The sequence below is a fragment of the Podarcis pityusensis genome (genome assembly GCF_964106645.2).
Source record: "Podarcis pityusensis genome assembly, chromosome: 3".
NCBI lineage: Eukaryota > Metazoa > Chordata > Lepidosauria > Squamata > Lacertidae > Podarcis > Podarcis pityusensis.
This window is the reverse complement of record NC_138026.1, coordinates 51,570,076-51,587,625: the sequence shown is the minus strand read 5'-3', so window position 1 is coordinate 51,587,625 and position 17,550 is coordinate 51,570,076. Positions and strand designations below refer to the sequence as shown.

At 41.8% G+C, this 17,550-nt stretch overlaps 1 protein-coding gene and 1 long non-coding RNA gene across 3 annotated transcripts in view; one reads left to right on the top strand and one right to left on the bottom strand.

Annotated features, from left to right (window-relative positions):
* Nucleotides 1-1,656: 1,656 nt before the first annotated feature.
* On the bottom strand, nt 1,657-12,957 carry LOC308474319. Its single transcript, XR_013984654.1, has 2 exons — nt 12,481-12,957; nt 1,657-8,101 (listed from the first exon to the last, which is right to left on the bottom strand). It is a non-coding gene; the product is annotated as an uncharacterized lncRNA (long non-coding RNA).
* A 144-nt stretch (nt 12,958-13,101) lies between these two features.
* The window catches only part of REV3L (REV3 like, DNA directed polymerase zeta catalytic subunit), a 60,485-nt gene continuing 56,036 nt past the window's right edge, over nt 13,102-17,550 (top strand). For both annotated transcript variants that reach the window (XM_081000367.1, XM_081000368.1), the window contains exon 1: nt 13,102-13,362. In XM_081000367.1, the coding sequence (XP_080856493.1) occupies nt 13,224-13,362 (139 nt within the window). In that variant the 5' untranslated portion in view covers nt 13,102-13,223. The remainder of the gene's footprint in view (nt 13,363-17,550) is intronic.

Here is a 17,550-nt window from a genome sequence, read left to right as displayed (position 1 = left end):
CCCTATTACATGCAGAATTGCTTATCCTGTGACATGACAACTCCATGAACTGCATTCTTTACCAGTGTCAGCTGGGGATACTGTATGTAAACCCGAGGGATCTTTATTGAGAAGGCAGCTGTTGACATGGGTGGAGGACAGTTAATGGCTACATTCCCTGTTCAACAAGCGATGGAAGCTTACCCAACCCACCGCAAGCCTAATAGAAGCATGAGGTGGTTGTTTTTTTTTTACAGGATTGCAACTGGGATGATAAGGCTTAAAGCTCACCTCCCTGTGTGTTGTGGTACTGATCAAACTCAGGGTTCCATAACTATTGCTCATTACAAAAATAAATAAATAAACACCACCTATGACTGATTTAGCATTCTGAGTAGTTCTGCCCTTAGACTGTAACCTGCGGCATATTGCGAAGTAAGTTCAACTGAAGCTGACAGAACTTCATTCTGAATAAAGCTGAACTAGGAATAGGTTGGAAAAAGTTTACTGCTGGTTTGACTTAATTAAAACTAGTGTGAAAGGGGAAAGGAGGTCCGATAGTATAGATTATGAAAATGAGTCTCGGAACATGCCAGGAGTTGAAGAAGAAATATTACCATATATCTGCTGCCCAAATCCATTATTTTTCCATGTAAATAACAACATAACAAATGAGATAAGCGCTCAGTTAATTAATGAGTACATTAAGGCTGCCATTCTTACCTAGCAGAAATTATTGATCTGGGGTAATCATGAAGGTAGAAAGTTGCCACAAGAGCATGTTTAGAATGAGAGAATGTGTCTTCCCCCACCGCCCACCAAGAGTAATTGGATTTATATAGGAGCTAATGCAGTGCAGTTTCCCCTCTCAAAACAGTATTTCAGCTGACGCACACACAAACCTCTAACTCCAAATTGAATGCCAATTTCATTGTTCTCTTCAAACCCCTAAACACCCATACATTTTGGGCACATTTTATAAAAATGTTAGGGACATAGTGTATTCATACAGTTAAACGTGTCTTTGGCACCTTAAAAATACGATACAGTGTGTTTTATAGGTTTTTGTTTTAAAAACTGTTCTGAATAGGATGGGAGCATTGCAAGTGGGGGCCGCGCAAGTGCAGCTGCATCTCTGCATCAGTCCTTAGCTTTCACATGGAGATGCAGCTGACAGGAAACTTCCAAAAAGGTACAAGTACCCTATTAGTCCCATGATCCATTGTAGTGCTGCACTGTACCTATAGGCATGAACCGAACATTTCATTAGGGTGCACCCAGGGGAATTTTCTTTTAAGGTGAATATTTATTGAATGCATACAGTGGTGCCTCGCAAGACGAAATTAATCCATTCCGCGAGTCTCTTCGTCTTGGGTTTTTTCGTCTTGCGAAGCACGGCTATTAGTGGCTTAGCGGCTATTAACGGCTTAGCGGCTATTAACGGCTTAGCGGCTTAAAGAAAAAGGAAACAAACTCACAAGAACTCACAAGACGTTTCGTCTTGCGAAGCAAGCCCATAGGGAAATTCGTCTTGAGGAACGACTCAAAAAACGGAAAACTCTTTCGTCTAGCGAGTTTTTCGTCTTGCGAGGCATTCGTCTTGCGGGGCACCACTGTACTCATACACAATCATAAATGAGATTGTTTTTATCCAAGGAAACTAAAGAAACTGAAACGTTTTAAAAATTAACTAAACTTTATTTTAAAAATGCAAACTTAAAAAATGAGACACAAAATACATTTTTTTTCTGTAGATAAACAGGCATATACAAACAGTCCATGTTCATGATTTTTATCTTTAACCAGATAAGGAGCTAACCTAAACCAGCCAAAACATATGGCGTCTTTCTTTCTGTCCTAAAGAATGAGACGATCTCTCACCAGGTGTTATGGACTTAAATTGCTCAATCACATTACTGCAATTAACTGATGAAGGATGGGCAGGATGAATCCTCCTCCATCTCCTTGCTTGCATGCCACAAAAGCAGCCCCTCACTCCAACAGATTTCTCTCTACAAAATGTGGTGAGCGGAGCTTGGACAAAGCCACAAGACAGAGATGCAGGCAGAAGAAAAGGGCTGGAATGGATCTGCAGCTTCTGCCTGCATTTGACTCTGGAAACGGCAGTGGGGTGATTGGCTCCAGTGGCGGCAGTACAGGAGGAGCCAATCACCCCACTGCCACTGCCACTTCCAGAGACAGACACAGGCAGAAGCTGCAGATCCATTCTAGCCTTGTTATTCTGCCTGTATCTCTCTCTGTCTGTTTTCCTCCTCCTTTCTCCTGCTTTTGTCTCTCCTCCCTCCGCCACTTTCCCACAGGTTATGGCAACTGAGAGCCGGGTTGCTGCTCCATACCCTCTCCTCCTCACTATGATCCTTGTCTTTTTGAAACATTAGGATGTGTCTGGGTGTACCCCGTGTGCATGCCAATGACCGTCCCAAGAACTGCCCATTTGCCACTCTGAAGAGCCAAAACAAATGTGAGGTTAAATGCACTTAACATGCCTGTTTTTACTCTTAACAACAGCAACTGTACAGGATGGGGTTAGAATTGTGGCAAATAGGAGGGTGTGTGTTAACCACAGCAGCCCCTCCCCACTTGCTATTGTTCACACCTTGCCTCTCAAGTTGCTGCTAGCCCAATAAGAGAAGCTTCCATTAGCAAACGCACACAAAATTACTCCCTCACTTTTAGGTTCTGTTTGGCACCATTTAAACAAGAAAGCCAAAACCTATTACTACATGTGCAGCAAGATAAACAAGAGAGCTTTGCCCAAAAGAGTTGTTTAATTGAAAAGGCCTGTTGTTAAAGGCCTAGCATCCCTTATCTCAAGTTACCAGGGCTGGGGGTGCAGCAGGAATCAGGAATGACTGCTACTAACCTCTGTAAAGTTCAAAGGGAGAAATAGTTTGTAGCTCTGTGACACACAAGCGAGACAGGCTGCTGAAAGGGAAAGATAATTACTATAATTTATCACTTGTCCACATTAATGAAGCTTGGGTGAATACCTGGATTTTTAAAGAAACAAAGCTGCATATCCTTGTACAACAAGTTTACCATGGCAACAGGCAGAAACTAGCCTCTTGGAGCTATCCTATCACTGAAGGGACAGAGTAGGTTTGACTTAGACTTGAAAGAAAACAGTCACGTACTCAAAGAAATGCCAGTGGGCAGGGCTTACTAAAGCAGCTCTGTTTGTGTTCTTTCTGATAATCAGGCAAAGGGTATTTGTTTATTTAAAGATTGTTCCTTGTCCTAATCAAGAATTGGCCTTGGGTTGTTTTGTTCTGCTGTTTAGAGACCTGGATCAGAAAAATAGGTAACCCTTACCTTGGGGTCCCTATAGTGTAGTGCTGCCACTTGTATTTAGATAGAAAAGGAGGGCAATGAGCTTATATTTCAGGCCTTATGTAATCAGGCTTCAGAAATGCTTCTATTTATGCCCACAGCTCCAATTCTGTACAATGAATGTAGGATGCTGCTGAATCCTGAAAAGGGTCCTTGCCAGCTGCTTTGGCGAGCTTCCCTTTATCTGAAAAGGAAGAGCGGAAGAAGCAAAGACAAGTTCCTCAGTGTGCTTGTGTCCTAAAAGCCTTTTAATTGATTTCTAGTCCTTCATTGCACTTTTTTTTAAAACGCACAAAGCTCATGAATTTCAGCATAGCCACACCTGTTCCATTAAAATAATATTTGTACAGTCAAGCAGCAGCTATACAGCTTAGTTTATCAGCACAGATAAGGGCCTCCCAGCAGAAGGGAAGCTCATAAAAGGACTGTTGCTCAGAGCTGAAGCTCCTGCTTTGTATCTACACCTAGGGCTAGAAAAGACTCCTGTCATGAAACTCTGGAAAGCTGGTATCTATCAGTGTAGACAGTTCTGAGCTAAATATGCCAATGGACTGACTCCATAGTGTCCTATGTTCCTAAATTCTCTAAATGTATCAAAATCAAAGTTAATTTCACAAACAGTGCCCAAACATAATATTGCATATAAATCAGTTTAACAGTCTAGCTGTTTTAGTTGCTACACCACTCCCACTAATAATAATGTGAGTGGGCTCATGTCTAGGCATGTAAGAAACACATTTTTATCAAGCCCAGCTAACACATGGACACAGTGTCCATGCAATACAACAGACTGTACATGGTACACAATACATTGTACACAGTACAAATGTGAAGGCTTTAGCTGACAGCTAACTGTGCATTGATTTACACTTTATTACTAAAGGTTCTCTGTAGCTTCATTGAGACTATGTTCCTTTCCGTGCTTCCTCTCTGAGCTTCTGAATAAGGATAGGGGAGAATGAACTTCCTGAATCATTCACTTCACTACAAAGAAATGCATTGTTTTCTGACCAAAAAAGCCTATCCATCAGTAAACAGTTTGTGTGGGAGCCTCTGAAGAGTCTTCTAGGAGGAGAGCTTATTCTCCCAGATCTATTTGTCTAATGAAGTGGATCATGTGATAAATGTGCATAATGAGTTTTCTCAGTTGCCAGTGGAAATCCTAGCAGATAAAACACTAAATCTCACAAGCATCACTGGATGCATAACAAGCTGATCACAGAGAGCCAAAGTCATTTGGAGAATGCTTCCTTTTCTCAACCAGAATGAAGATGCACAAAAATGCTAATGTACTCCCCATCTAAATTCTAAAACCTTGGCCTCACCAAATCCTATCAAGTCTATTTCACAACATATACTACAACTTAAGAAAATGAACAAATCACAATTTGCTGTTCACCTGCTAGTTCCAATGTATGAAAGTATTACTGCCACATAGGGGGTGGCCTTTAGGGGAGCATATCCCCCCCCCATGTTGTAAAAAAACTGTTTTACTCAATAACATAATCTGAAGTATAAAATAAGATACCACAGTTGAACAACACATAGCTCTGCTTTAAATCACTGACCAAAGCTGAGGAAATAACATTACTGACATTTAACTCTGGTTCCTGTTATCTCCAATAGCAAGTGATGTGAAAGATTACCTCAGGTCCCCCCCAGGTGACCCATTTATTGAGCATTCGTGATTTCCCCCCAGGGAAATTAGATGACATTTGGCTATTGAAGGAGCATTCATTCTGATTTGTTTGTGAGGTGGTTAGATGACATTGCATCAAAGCGGTGTTATCTCACACTTTCTAGTGCATTTCCAATCACTTTCCTTATCACAAGAAGTGTGATCTTTTGAGGAAGCAAGTTTGTTGCACAACTATGACTGAGCAACCTGAATTTGCCAGTATGTGACAGAATCTGACCTGGAAATAGTAAATTTGGAAGTGCCCTCAGACACAGAAGAGTCATTGACAAAGCAGACAATGGGAAAGGATGGACAAATAGTCTGTTCTGGTGATAAAATAGCTTGCGTTCCTTTGTTTTAGAAATCCACATATGAAGTTAGAGACCTAGCTGCTTATTAAGTATTATTTCTAGCACTACAATACTTCTCTTAGGCTGCCATTCTATGCCTACTCATGTGGGAATAAGTCCTATTAAACTCAATGTGGCTTACTCCTGAGTAGTCATGTGCAAGATTGTGCAGTTAATTGTGTTTTTGTTTTGTTTTTTTGACTGCATATAAGTAGCTAACTAGCTGAGGGCCAGATTTTGCCCTGGTATGGTTCCAAAGAAGTACAGAATCACATCTGGAATTAATTACACCATGGCTTCATGAAGTAAGGCTCTACTTTTGCAGAAGTTATACAATGTTTAATGTTACATTTGGAAAAGCTATACTTTTTTCACTGAGCTGTGGAAAACAATCCTTTCTGTTCTATGTGGGCTAAATAAGGAGTCTGTTCTAAAAATAGTCACTCATATTGGTCTAGTTATAGCAAGAGTTATAATCATTTACAGATCTGTGAGGATCAAGTTCAAGTGAGGACATACAAGCAGAGAGGAACGGATTTGCATTTGGCCTGTTAACTGAGAAGCCATGTTCTTGTTTGCTCATTATCAGAACTGAAATGATCTTAGCTCTCCATTTAGTTTGAGATGCTAGGGTTTCATACTTCAAGAAATTATATTTCATTCTGTAAAGAGATACTTATATAAATATTGTGGAGTCAGTAAGATATGGTTAACTGTAACATTTTTTTACAAGTATCCATTTTGTTAAATATCAAAAGCACGCATAAAAAGGAAATAAAACAATTACAGTGATATAGCCTTGCCACAAACACAAATCAAAACTAAACAATAAATACATACTACATATTCCAAGAGTGCAGAACATTTGGTCCTCCAGATGCTGCTGAACTAAAACTTCCATCATTCCTGGCCAGCTGATGCTAATGGGAGTTGTAGTTCAGGAACATCTGGAGGGCAAAAGGTTCCACACACCTGATCTAACATGACAAATGAAAGAACAGATAAATCCATTTTCCAATCACATATTAATAAACAATTCTGTTTTCTTCTACTGAATTTTAAATGTAGCTCAAAAATGTAATAAATATATTAAAAGGGTGATTGTGGTCTGCTATTTATTCAATCAGAATATACGGAAAGGCACATCAGCATTCTCCGTAGCATTTTAAATGTTACCCTCAAGATAAATATAATGCTTACATTAGAACATAGCAAAGATTAACAGTTAACTGCAGAATAAACAGCACAATTTGAGGGACGCTACTGAAACTCACACTAGGCATAATTTTATCATTTACAGCCCTGTATTCAGAGCACTGATCTTGCATATTTCCCATTTACTGTAAACAGAAGTCCTACAAGTTGAGTGATTTGAAAAAGCTAACAGTAATTTTGCAGCAGTACACTATAAGAAAGGGATCCTACTTTCGCTTAAAACATAAGCAAGAGCTAACGAGAAAAGATGCATCTAGGAAAATTAAGATATAAGAAAAGCAACCTAATAAAACATGAGAGAAAGTGAGAACCATTTTGCAAAAGCTGAAAATGAGCAGTAAATGAAATGTGAATCTGCACTGTGATGCCAATTTCAAGAAAGCCATTGCAGGCTTGAGGCAAAAGTACTAAGAACAGAAAGATAAGAACTCATCACAATGTCTGCTTAGACTGAGATGATCTGTTCCTGCAGATTCCACAGCACTGTGGGATCATACAAGGTCCTCAGCATTCAAAGCAGCTGAAAACACAAGTAACTGTCCATTTATTTAATTCAATAAACAAAATAGAATTTTGTCATGTTTTCACTAGAAAAAAACTGACCTCATTTATTAAATATTTTACTTGTTGAAACAACTGAAATATTCAAGGTTGACAGCTTTTCCATGCTCAGGGTTGCTGGACATAACACAGATTGTTTCAAAAAAAATCCTTTCATACATTTTCCACCGGCAAACAGAGCTGCAGCAGAAATTACGTGTTCATTGTCAGGACCTGCAAAACAATCAAATACTTTATACTCGAAAAAAACTAGCAGTAGCTAAAATTTTGTTTGCCCACTGTTTTTCACAAATTCTGCTATTTCTCTATTCCAAATATCACTTTCTACGCTGTTGTGACATGGAGTTCACAACTATGTACTGCATCCCAAGTCACTGAATGCAAACCAATTCCAGCTGTTGGACTTACTATAAATGGGGAGTAGCAGAACATATGAGCATGCAGGGCCTGGGAAAAAAACTAGTTCTGCCGCTGCTACCACTAATACGCATTAAAAGTACCATCACAAAACTGAACTTAATCAGAACCACCAATCAAGCTATAGTTGTTAAATGTTCACACACACACAATAGAGCCATTACAGAGCCAGCTATTAAAACAGCAAAATTTTTGTTTGCATTCCTGGTGGTCTTTTCAAAACTAATATTATTATTCCTTTCCATAAGCGCAAACCATAGATAATTAAGCATCAATCTTACACGACAATCCACAAGACTTAACCATAACTTGAAATTCTATTGCTTTGAGTATCATTCACAGACACATGCTTCATTTTCAATGAAGCACACTCTACCAGTACTGTACACTCATAGCTACTAATTCAGATGAGCCTATATAAGAAATGTTAAATAGTTGGTGGAAAAAACTACTTTCATTCTTTGACATGCTTCTATCTTCCTTTAAATGGTCCTGTGATTCCTTGGAAGGAGCCTCACTAGTATATTTGATGAGAAAGATGAACCCGGACCTGAAAACATTAGAAAGAAATATCGTTTTTACTTCTTTGCATCCCTATTTTTTAACTTAACTTTTAAAAATCCATTAAAAGAGTATTTATTTCATAAACAAAGTGAAGACAGTAACTTTATATGAAAAAGATTGCTCTATTATATATACATATACACACACACTTTTAAATTGTATTTTTAAACATAATAAAATCTGACAGAAATTAACAGAACAGGGTCCATCTATCACGTTTGTTTCAAACTTTGATGACTTTGGCTTAGCAGTTAATATTGAGAAATTAATGCTATCCCTGTCCGCTTTACTTTTTGCAGACAGGGGGAAAATGATTCCTCACAAAATAATGTTCTGTTGATTCCAGCTTCATTATATTTAAAAATTTAGCTAGATTGATTTTAACTAAATTAATTTTGTGTAATGGTGTAATTTATTTGCACCATTGTTGCTTTGTGGAGTTATGGTTTGTTTTTAACTTTTTACCCAAGTTTTTTTAGTGTCATGCTATTTTGTTTTTAATATGTACAACTCAGAAGGCAATTTGGGACAGATAGGTGACTAAGAAATGACTTAATACATGCATTTAGGCAGAGCTGTTTAATTTTCTTTGGTACCAGTTATTTATTCAAATTTGTAGCTGATTACTGAGGAATGTAAATGTTGCTTAGCAACAGATGTCAGAAGTTCTGAAGGGCAAAGGGCAGAAATTCCTCATTTCAACATGAAATCTGATTAGGGCCTTTAGATATTGCATAATATGGTAAGTATCTTCTTTTCCCTGTGAAATTTCTATTTTAACAGTGGCTAACAAGCTTCAACAATGTTCATAATAAGTGTTTGTGCACACTCTACGAACTTCAGGGGTGTATGTCGACAATTATTATTTTTTTAACATTAAAATAATTTGAGTGACAATTTACCAGACAATATGTTTCAGCTCTAAACAGGATTTGAACACATCTGTTCAAGAAGATAAATACAGAAACAGACAATTGGTCTCTCCCTGCACCTCTGCACACTGTCCAAAAGCAGCTCACACTTTTCCCCTCCACACTGTCTGCAAGGTTGCTCACACTCTCCAACTGCCCCCTCTGAACACTCTCTCAAGGTGAGTGCATTGGTGGGTAGGATTGCTGGACACCTATTCCCCTTTAATTTTTTTGAGCCAAATGTATAAAGTTGAACTTGCATGTGTTAAATGAACATAAGTCACAGGTTATCTGTACTGGACAAAAAAGGAGGGGGGGGGAAATTCCCCTATATTTTCAGAACTGACCCTTAGTTATCTCTTAGGAAACTGACGTACACAGAGTCAGACCACTGGTCCACCTAACTCAATATCAACTCTTGACCTGGTTTGCACATCATATCAAACCACAGTTTAACATTACATGTGACTTCAGTCAAGCACTTTACTATGATTGGTTAACAAAAAAGCCATGGTTTGTTGCTGACTTTAACTATAGTTTAGCATTTTGTCTGACAGTTTTCTAACCATGGTTTCATGGTTGTTGGTTGGCTTGCCCCACTCATATTGCTCCTCAAGCAACTGGGAAACCAGCCAAGAGCAGCTGAAAAATAAAACCCTCTCCATTCTCAGCTCTTCTTGTCACTTTCTCCTAAGCTGTTATTACCATTAGTTGTACACTTTCTGCTTTCTAACCTCACCATCCAACCTTTGATTCACAGCTGCGGCAAACACTGCAGATGAATTGATGTAATATTTTGGTATATTTTTTTACTGTTGAAATATTGAACTTATCTGTGGGTGGGTGGGGGAACTGAATAATGTTTTGTTGCATGCCTTACTTAACCCGCAGAGAGCTTCTCAAGAAAAAGTGAAGACAGCAAAGTATGCCTATCAACAAGGTCTGTTCCTGGAATTCCTTCCCTCCACATTCGTCTTTATAGCAGTGGCTTGGAACATTTAGAAAACTTTCATGGAACATTTCCAAAGTCTGCACTGCTTAAGAAGGAACCATTCCCCCACAAGCAGCAATTTGTTCCCCTCTTTTCTTTCCACTATACCACTGAACCATGACTCTTCTTCTTCAGATGGGAAGATTATAACTGACACAATGTAAGCCAGTATACAAGAAACCAGCAGAAATTTAGCAACCATTTTATGCTTACTATTCCCTGAATTTCTACTTTTAGGTTCCTGTTAGAGAAATCTGATTTGAGGTTGGCCTAAGTCCTGAAAAAGAGGCATTCCGCAGGGACACTTACCCATTATGTGAAACTCTGTTCAGCTTGGTCACATGTCCTACCAACCCAGCATAACTCATACTTATGAGTTATAAGTATCTGATACATACATACATACATACATACATACATATCTGATCATATTAACAGTGAATATTGTGTGTGTGCTTCTTATCTTGGGTGACCAGTAGCATAGTCCAATAAATGGGCCTAACTGATGCCACTGCACTGCTGAGAACCCTTACTAGGTTTGGCAGGTCTATTTATCATTGCAAATCACAAGAGCCCACAGTTGGCTTATCTATGTGACACACTAATGACCAAAAGGGCACCAACAAAACTAAGCATGTGGTAACAGTAGGTAAGTGTGCTTGTCCATCGATTACAGTGGCTGACAAAATAGCTCAAGGAAATCAAAAAGGCCATAACTCTTTCAAGCAGAATCTGAAGGTTTCACATAGCCAGTATGATTAATAGCTATTGATAGACCTGGTCTCTGTAAATTGTTCTTATCCCCTTTTAAAACCATCAAATACAGTGGTACCTCAGGTTACATACGCTTCAGGTTACATAAGCTTCAGGTTAGACTCCGCTAACCCAGAAATAGTACCTCGGGTTAAGAACTTTACTTCAGGATGAGAACAGAAATCGTGCGGCGGCGGCGCAGCGGCGGGCCCCATTAGCTAAAGTGGTCCTTCAGGTTAAGAACAGTTTCAGGTTAAGTACGGACCTCCGGAACGAATTAAGTACTTAACCCAAGGTACCACTGTAGTGGCTATCCCTACATCTTCCTAAGTTATTTATACATGTGGGGGAAATACTTTATGTGACTTGAATCTCTTTCACTGAAGGACCACAAATATGAAAGGGAACAAGTACACAATCCACGTTCTTTACATTACCTATGTTATAAACCTCTATAATGTCCAAAGCAGTGCAGCAACTTAAGCTTGCAAAGCAGTAAGCTTCAAATTGTGCACAACAGACTGGCCTGTTGGTGTCAAATAATTTAGCACTATTATCTTTACTAGATAAAGCGTTCGTTTTAATATACTTGCAGCATAACCTGAACTGCAGAAATACATAAGATGCGGTGCTTGTATCCTTATAGAATAGCGTTGCTCTCCTTTGGTTAAGCTCGGGTCATTTCTGTGCTGGAAGGGAAAGTAGACTATAAACACAACCTGACATATATTGCTGCTTTCCAGACAAACTGATTACAGTGGTACCTCGGGTTAAGAACTTACGGTAATTCATTCCGGAGGTCCATTCTTAACCTGAAACTTTTCTTAACCTGAAGCACCACTTTAGCTAATGGGGCCTCCTGCTGCCGCTGGAGCATGATTTCTGTTGTCATCCTGAAGCAAAGTTCTTAACCCAAGGTAATATTTCTGGGTTAGCGGAGTCTGTAACCTGAAGCGTATGTAACCTGAGGTACCACTATATTATTGTGACTGGAGAAACAGAAGGGTTAACATTATTAACTGGCCAAGTGAAGCAACGCTTTCCATTTGTCATTCACTCCACTGAACACTGAGTTATCTGGATGGAGGGGGAATGATTAATACATTCTATTCCGGCTTTCAGGTTTGAATAATGGCTAGAATCCCAAAGTTTCGTCTCAAAGGAAGGGCAGGAGGGGGATCAGAGTACAACAGGTATCAGACATGACGTTCCAGGTATTTCAAGTTTTGACCCACATATACATCCCCAAGCTTGAGGGTGAGGGCTGTGTGTGTAAAACACATCGCTACGCAATAGTAGGAGCAAGGCCCCTTCTACCGGAGGCCCTTTGCTCAACAGCGCCCGGCTTTAGCCTTCATACAGGGGCTCCTGCGAAAGCAGTTCTGAGCTGCTCACCTGCGGCAACGGGCGGGGCAAAGGGAAGAGCACGGCGGTTTCCACTTCCGCAGAGCACGAGAGTAGCCCCGCCCAATCGGGAACACGCGCAGCGGCAACCGCCCTTTTATAAGCAGAGTCCCGCGCTTCATTCATCTTTCTCTCTTCTGCACCGCCCCCCGCGCGAGAAGCGCGCGCGCAGAGGAGACGTTACCATAGAAGGGCCTTTCTCTTCGCCCCCCACCCCATTTATGTCTGCGCCCTATAAATGTTACCGGCACCCGAGATTCCCCTTTCATCACCCCTCTTGTCCTCTGAAGCGCCCCAAAGACTCACCTTTTCCTACAGACAAGCGTTTCCGAAATGGCGGCCAAACATGGACCCTGATCACGAGCAGCCCCCATCCAAGCCCCGAAGCTGCCCCGCCCATCCGCGATTCGGCATTCCCCAGGCTTCTCTCATTCCCACCCAGGCCAGCCCGGCCGAAAGCCGAGCCACCGATGCCTCCTCACACTAAGTAGAAACCAAACTCTCGCGCTAAAGCTGGAGGTGGGAGGGGGAAAGAAAGCAACAGCCCGCCCTTCCTGCGCTTCTGGGTCGGCACCGCCAACACACCCCTTCCGTCACCCAACGGCGGTGGTTGGGTCCGTGACATCATCATCATGGCAACAACAGCTGCAGCCAAGGAACTACTGCTGAGGAGCTCCAGTGGGGAGGGAGGGCGGCTTCTGACCATGTGAGGTGTACACAATCGGCTTGGCTGGGGCGAGCTTTGCCCGGGCTTGCCGCCGCCGCTGCTGTCGCCTGAGGGCTGGAGCGTGCGCGCGCACACACACGTCGGGTCCCTCCTTCCCCCCCTCCCATGAGTGCTCCGCCCGCTCGTCCATGCGCACGAGGAAGCGCGCGCGGCGGGCGGGTGAGAGGGAGGGGGCTGCGCTCGAGCTGCGGCGGGGTGGCAGCAGCAGCCGCCGCCGCCGCCGCCTGAGGAGGCGTAAGTGCGGGGTGGGGGGCGGTGCACCCCAGCCTCGCGGTGCGCCCAACGGTCGCCCTCAGGGGCGCCTCCCCCCGCAGTGGCGAACATGTTCTCAGTGAGGGTCGTGACCGCCGACTACTACATGAGCAGCCCTCTGCCCGGCCTGGACCCCTGCCAGTCCCACTTCAGAGAGGCGCCCGTCAAGAAGGTGCCCGTCGTGAGAGTCTTCGGAGCCACCCCGGCAGGTAAGAAAGAGAGAGAACCGCCCAGTCGGGGGTGCAGCAGGTTCCCCCTCCTCCGCCCTATTGAGAAACCATTCGCGGCTCGGGAATCCTGCGAGCGCAGCAGCCCTTTTCTCGGGGCTGCCTCTCCTTTTTCTGACTGGCTGAGTGACAGGCGCTGCCTTTCCTCCCTGCGGTGTTGGCGCGCTGCAGCGGGTGCCTCACCTACCTGCCGCCGCCGCCGCCGCCACCCCTTTGGCCGCTGCGGTTGAGTGAAGTCGCCCATGGCCGGGGCCCCGCCTGGTGGCGGCGGCGGCGGCGGCGGCAAGCAGCCCCCGCCGCGGTGTGTCTGTGTATTATTGTGCTCGCTATGGCACGCAGGCAACGCCGGGAGAGCGCCTCCTTCCCTTGTAGGGACCGCGCCGCTGACCCCTGACAGTTGCACGGATGGGAGGTGGTCGGAGGGTGGAGGGCGCTCTACTTGCTGCTGGTGTGTCTCGGGTGCACTGCCAGTGTATCCTGTGCTTGTGCTGCTGGAAGTGGATGGATTCGCTCCCCTCCCGCCCCCGTGTATTACAAATATTATAAGCCGTAATGAAATGCAGCTGTATAAACAGGGCTATTTCATACTAGTGGCAGTGCTGAGCAACAACTCATATTGGGAGGGTTTTTATTGTTGTTGTCTGTTTTAAAGCATAACCTCCTCAGCTGTAGAATTTCCACACCACATGTAGGAAGTTCCTGAGCATGTTCTTATTTCATGAAGGTTTCATTAAGCATCCATAACAGGGACATTTTCAACCCATGGCCTTTAAATTGTCAGTCTGCAAACTTCATAAATTCGCTGGGGTGGTAAACAAGAGCTGTTGTCTCCACTGCAGGAGTACTATTCTAATCCCTCAGAAAATTTCTAAAACTGGTTTTCCTTTCAAAATTCCTTGTTAATATCCATATATTACTACACTCTGTTCTTTTCATTTTCTCTACTCTGTCATCTTCCTGCTCCACCAGTCAAGCTAACCACTGTTATTGGGTTTTTTAAATAATAATAATAATTTCCCATTACTGTTTTAACAAACCAGTTTTAGTTGATGTTATATAAACCTTTGGTAGTCATAAAGTGACCTGGACAACTACACAGTTTGTGTTTCAGCTGGGCCACGTATATATTGATGATACCACACAGTGATATTGATTGCATGGTGAAAGACTGGACTTACACAAGAAAATGACACAATAGTTCAGACTTAGGCCAAATATTGTAATGAATAACAAGGAAGTAGGTTGACAAGATATGCTAGTGTAAAACATTAATAGCTTTCCTACGATTCTTTGCTTGTGTTTAGTATCCTACATATTATTGGCAGAAGTTAATACGTCACATGTTATTTTCACCTACTTTTTTTGAATTCGTTTTCAGACTAATTATATGAAGGGAGAATATTTGAGTGTTATGTAAACTGGGTAATTGTTTTCATAATTCATAAGTATGAAGGAAGCTGTGGAAGCATTCGCATGGTTTTTATGCATTAAATGTAGCTTCTTGTTTAGCAAGTGTGGCTCTCCCCCCTGCCCTGAGTACTGTGATCAATTATTATGTTTACTTTTGGAAATTTTTACACACCCATCCACAGCAGCAGTGAACATCCCTGCATACCCAGTGCAGAGAATGGGGAGAAGAAGCAATATATTTCCTGTGTAAGCCCAACAAAATACATAAAAAACACCCTCCTTTTCTACTGAATTCTCTACAATTCATGGGAAACTTGTGAGATGGAGAGAATATTTTATTTCCTTCCCACTGGACTTTTACAAAAGGGGGGGGGGGGGGAACAGTACTTCAGTGCCTTCTAGGAATGCCCAGAAAGCACATTTCTGTTATCCCAGAGTTTTCTGCATATGCCACAGGGCATGAGAGAAGGGAGGCAACCACAAGTGAGGGCTGACAACAAGCCAAGATAAAAATTGTCCATCCCTGTATGACAATGGAACATACTACGGCAAAGCCCCTCCTCCTGCACAATGTAGCATAAAGAGTAATTGAATAAAATTCCCTGATAACATGGTATGCACTTTTAAATGGCCTGTGGAATAAGGTGTTCTTTACTTCTAAAAAGTTTAAAGATTAGCCTGATACATCTCCTTGAGAGAGCTACAGAATGGAAAAAGATTTGAGCAGCGCTTCTCAACATCCTTAAAGCTGCCTGCTATACAATCTTACTTGGGAATAAGCCAAATAATATTCAAAGTGAATTCAGTGGAAGTTACTTTCAGTAAATCTGCATAAGAATGGACTGGAAGTCTCACTGAAATTGAACTGAATTTTCATATAATGACTGCATATCTGGCAGTACAAAAATTGTCAAGTTACTATTTTGTCATTGTACCATGCCTCAGTATACCTGTATTATATAGCTGTGCTATTGTAACCTTGTCTTTGGAAGACCATCTTACTCGGCTATGAGTGAGCACCAAAGAAGATTTAAAAATCTACATCTAATGCATTGTTATCAAAGTTTCATGCCTCATCAATTTAGTGTTCCCATGACTTGCATAAGATCCAACATGACAACAGTGACCAGAGTATTTTTACAAGTGAGTCCCTCAAATACATCAACCCACAACTTTTTTTTACTAGTTTCTGTTGGCTAGCTTTTGTAAGGCATTGCTGATGGGGGGGGGGGCAGCTCTTCCAATTTACAAAATTTTCCCTGCCTGGTTTTAGGCCAGTGGTCATTTAAAGAACTGCAGTACCAGTTTCTTTATGGAATCCTCTACATAGCAACTAATTTTCTGCGGGATGTAGCATGCAACCTCACAGTGAAGCAATCAATATATTGCATAATATAATACTAGAGTGATCATAACCCGATAAGGGATTTATACATGAACTACTCAATTTGAATTTTTGTAAATACATTGTTTGCATTATTGAATCTTGTGCATTTCATTGGTTGGGGAGCATGTGTATTTTCTCTGGATGGGAAAGAAAATGAGCAGCCAACCATGTGAACAGGCTGGAGATAAGTATTATCATGGTTGCTTCTTAATTTTGTATGCAGACTGACACTGGAAAGTTTCCCTTTGACAACTTTATTGCCTTTAACAGGAAAATGAGCTAACCTCTAATGGGGAGTAATGAGGAGAATACCAAATAGCTATTGAATGTCCCTACTACGTGTATATTCTTTGCAAAGGCAAATTCTTCAGCAAGATTTTAGCTCAAAAACAATGTAAGGCCTAAAATATAATAGGGCCTTTGGCTGCTGCTAGAAAGACATCAAAATGGGCACTAGGTGAAACTTTCTGGGGAGAATATTTTCAAGCTGAGGCACATCCACTAAAAGGGTTCTTTATCCCACCATACTTAAGATTTTTATTTTATTTTATATATGTTGTTAAAAAATATAAATATATTGCTTGATGGTTGAAAACAAAGAAAGCTCAAAGTAGTTTACAAAATATAAAATAAAACATTAAAATTATTGCTAAAAACAATTACAGTCATACCTTGGAAGTCAAACGGAATTTGTTCCAGAAGTCTCTTCGACTTCCAAAACATTCAGAAACCAAGGTGCGGCTTCCGATTGACTTCAGGTTAAGAACTTTTCTTCAGGATAAGAACAGAAATCGGGCTCCGGCAGCGCGGCGGCAGCAGGAGGCCCCATTAACTAAAGTGGTGCTTCAGGTTAAGAACCGTTCCAGGTTAAGACCGGACCTCTGGAACAAATTAAGTACTTAACCCGAGGTACCACTGTAATAGTAAATCCATAAACTTGGCCCAGTAGCAAATGAACACCCAGATCACAGAACAGAAGAAGGTCTCACTCCTGTTAGCAACTGTGCTGCAGCATTCTGCACTAACTGCAGCCCCTAGATTGAACACAGGTGAATCCCCACAAGTGCAGCTCCTAGACTGCGCACAAGTGCATTGCAGTAAACCAGATAGCTATCATATCTCCTCTCAGTCTCTTCTTTTATGGGCTAAAGGTACCCAGCTCCTTCAACTGTTCCTCATAAGGCATGGTTTCCAGACCCTTGATCATCTTGGTTGTCCTTGTCTGCATACTTCTCTCTGACCTTATGCTATTCACTATGTCTGTAGTCTAGACACCTGTATAGTGCAAAGAGCATAAACCTTTTTTCTGTCCTGTATAGCACTTGACACATTAGCAACAAACGCCTTCTAGTAGCAGTAGGGTGAGAATGGTA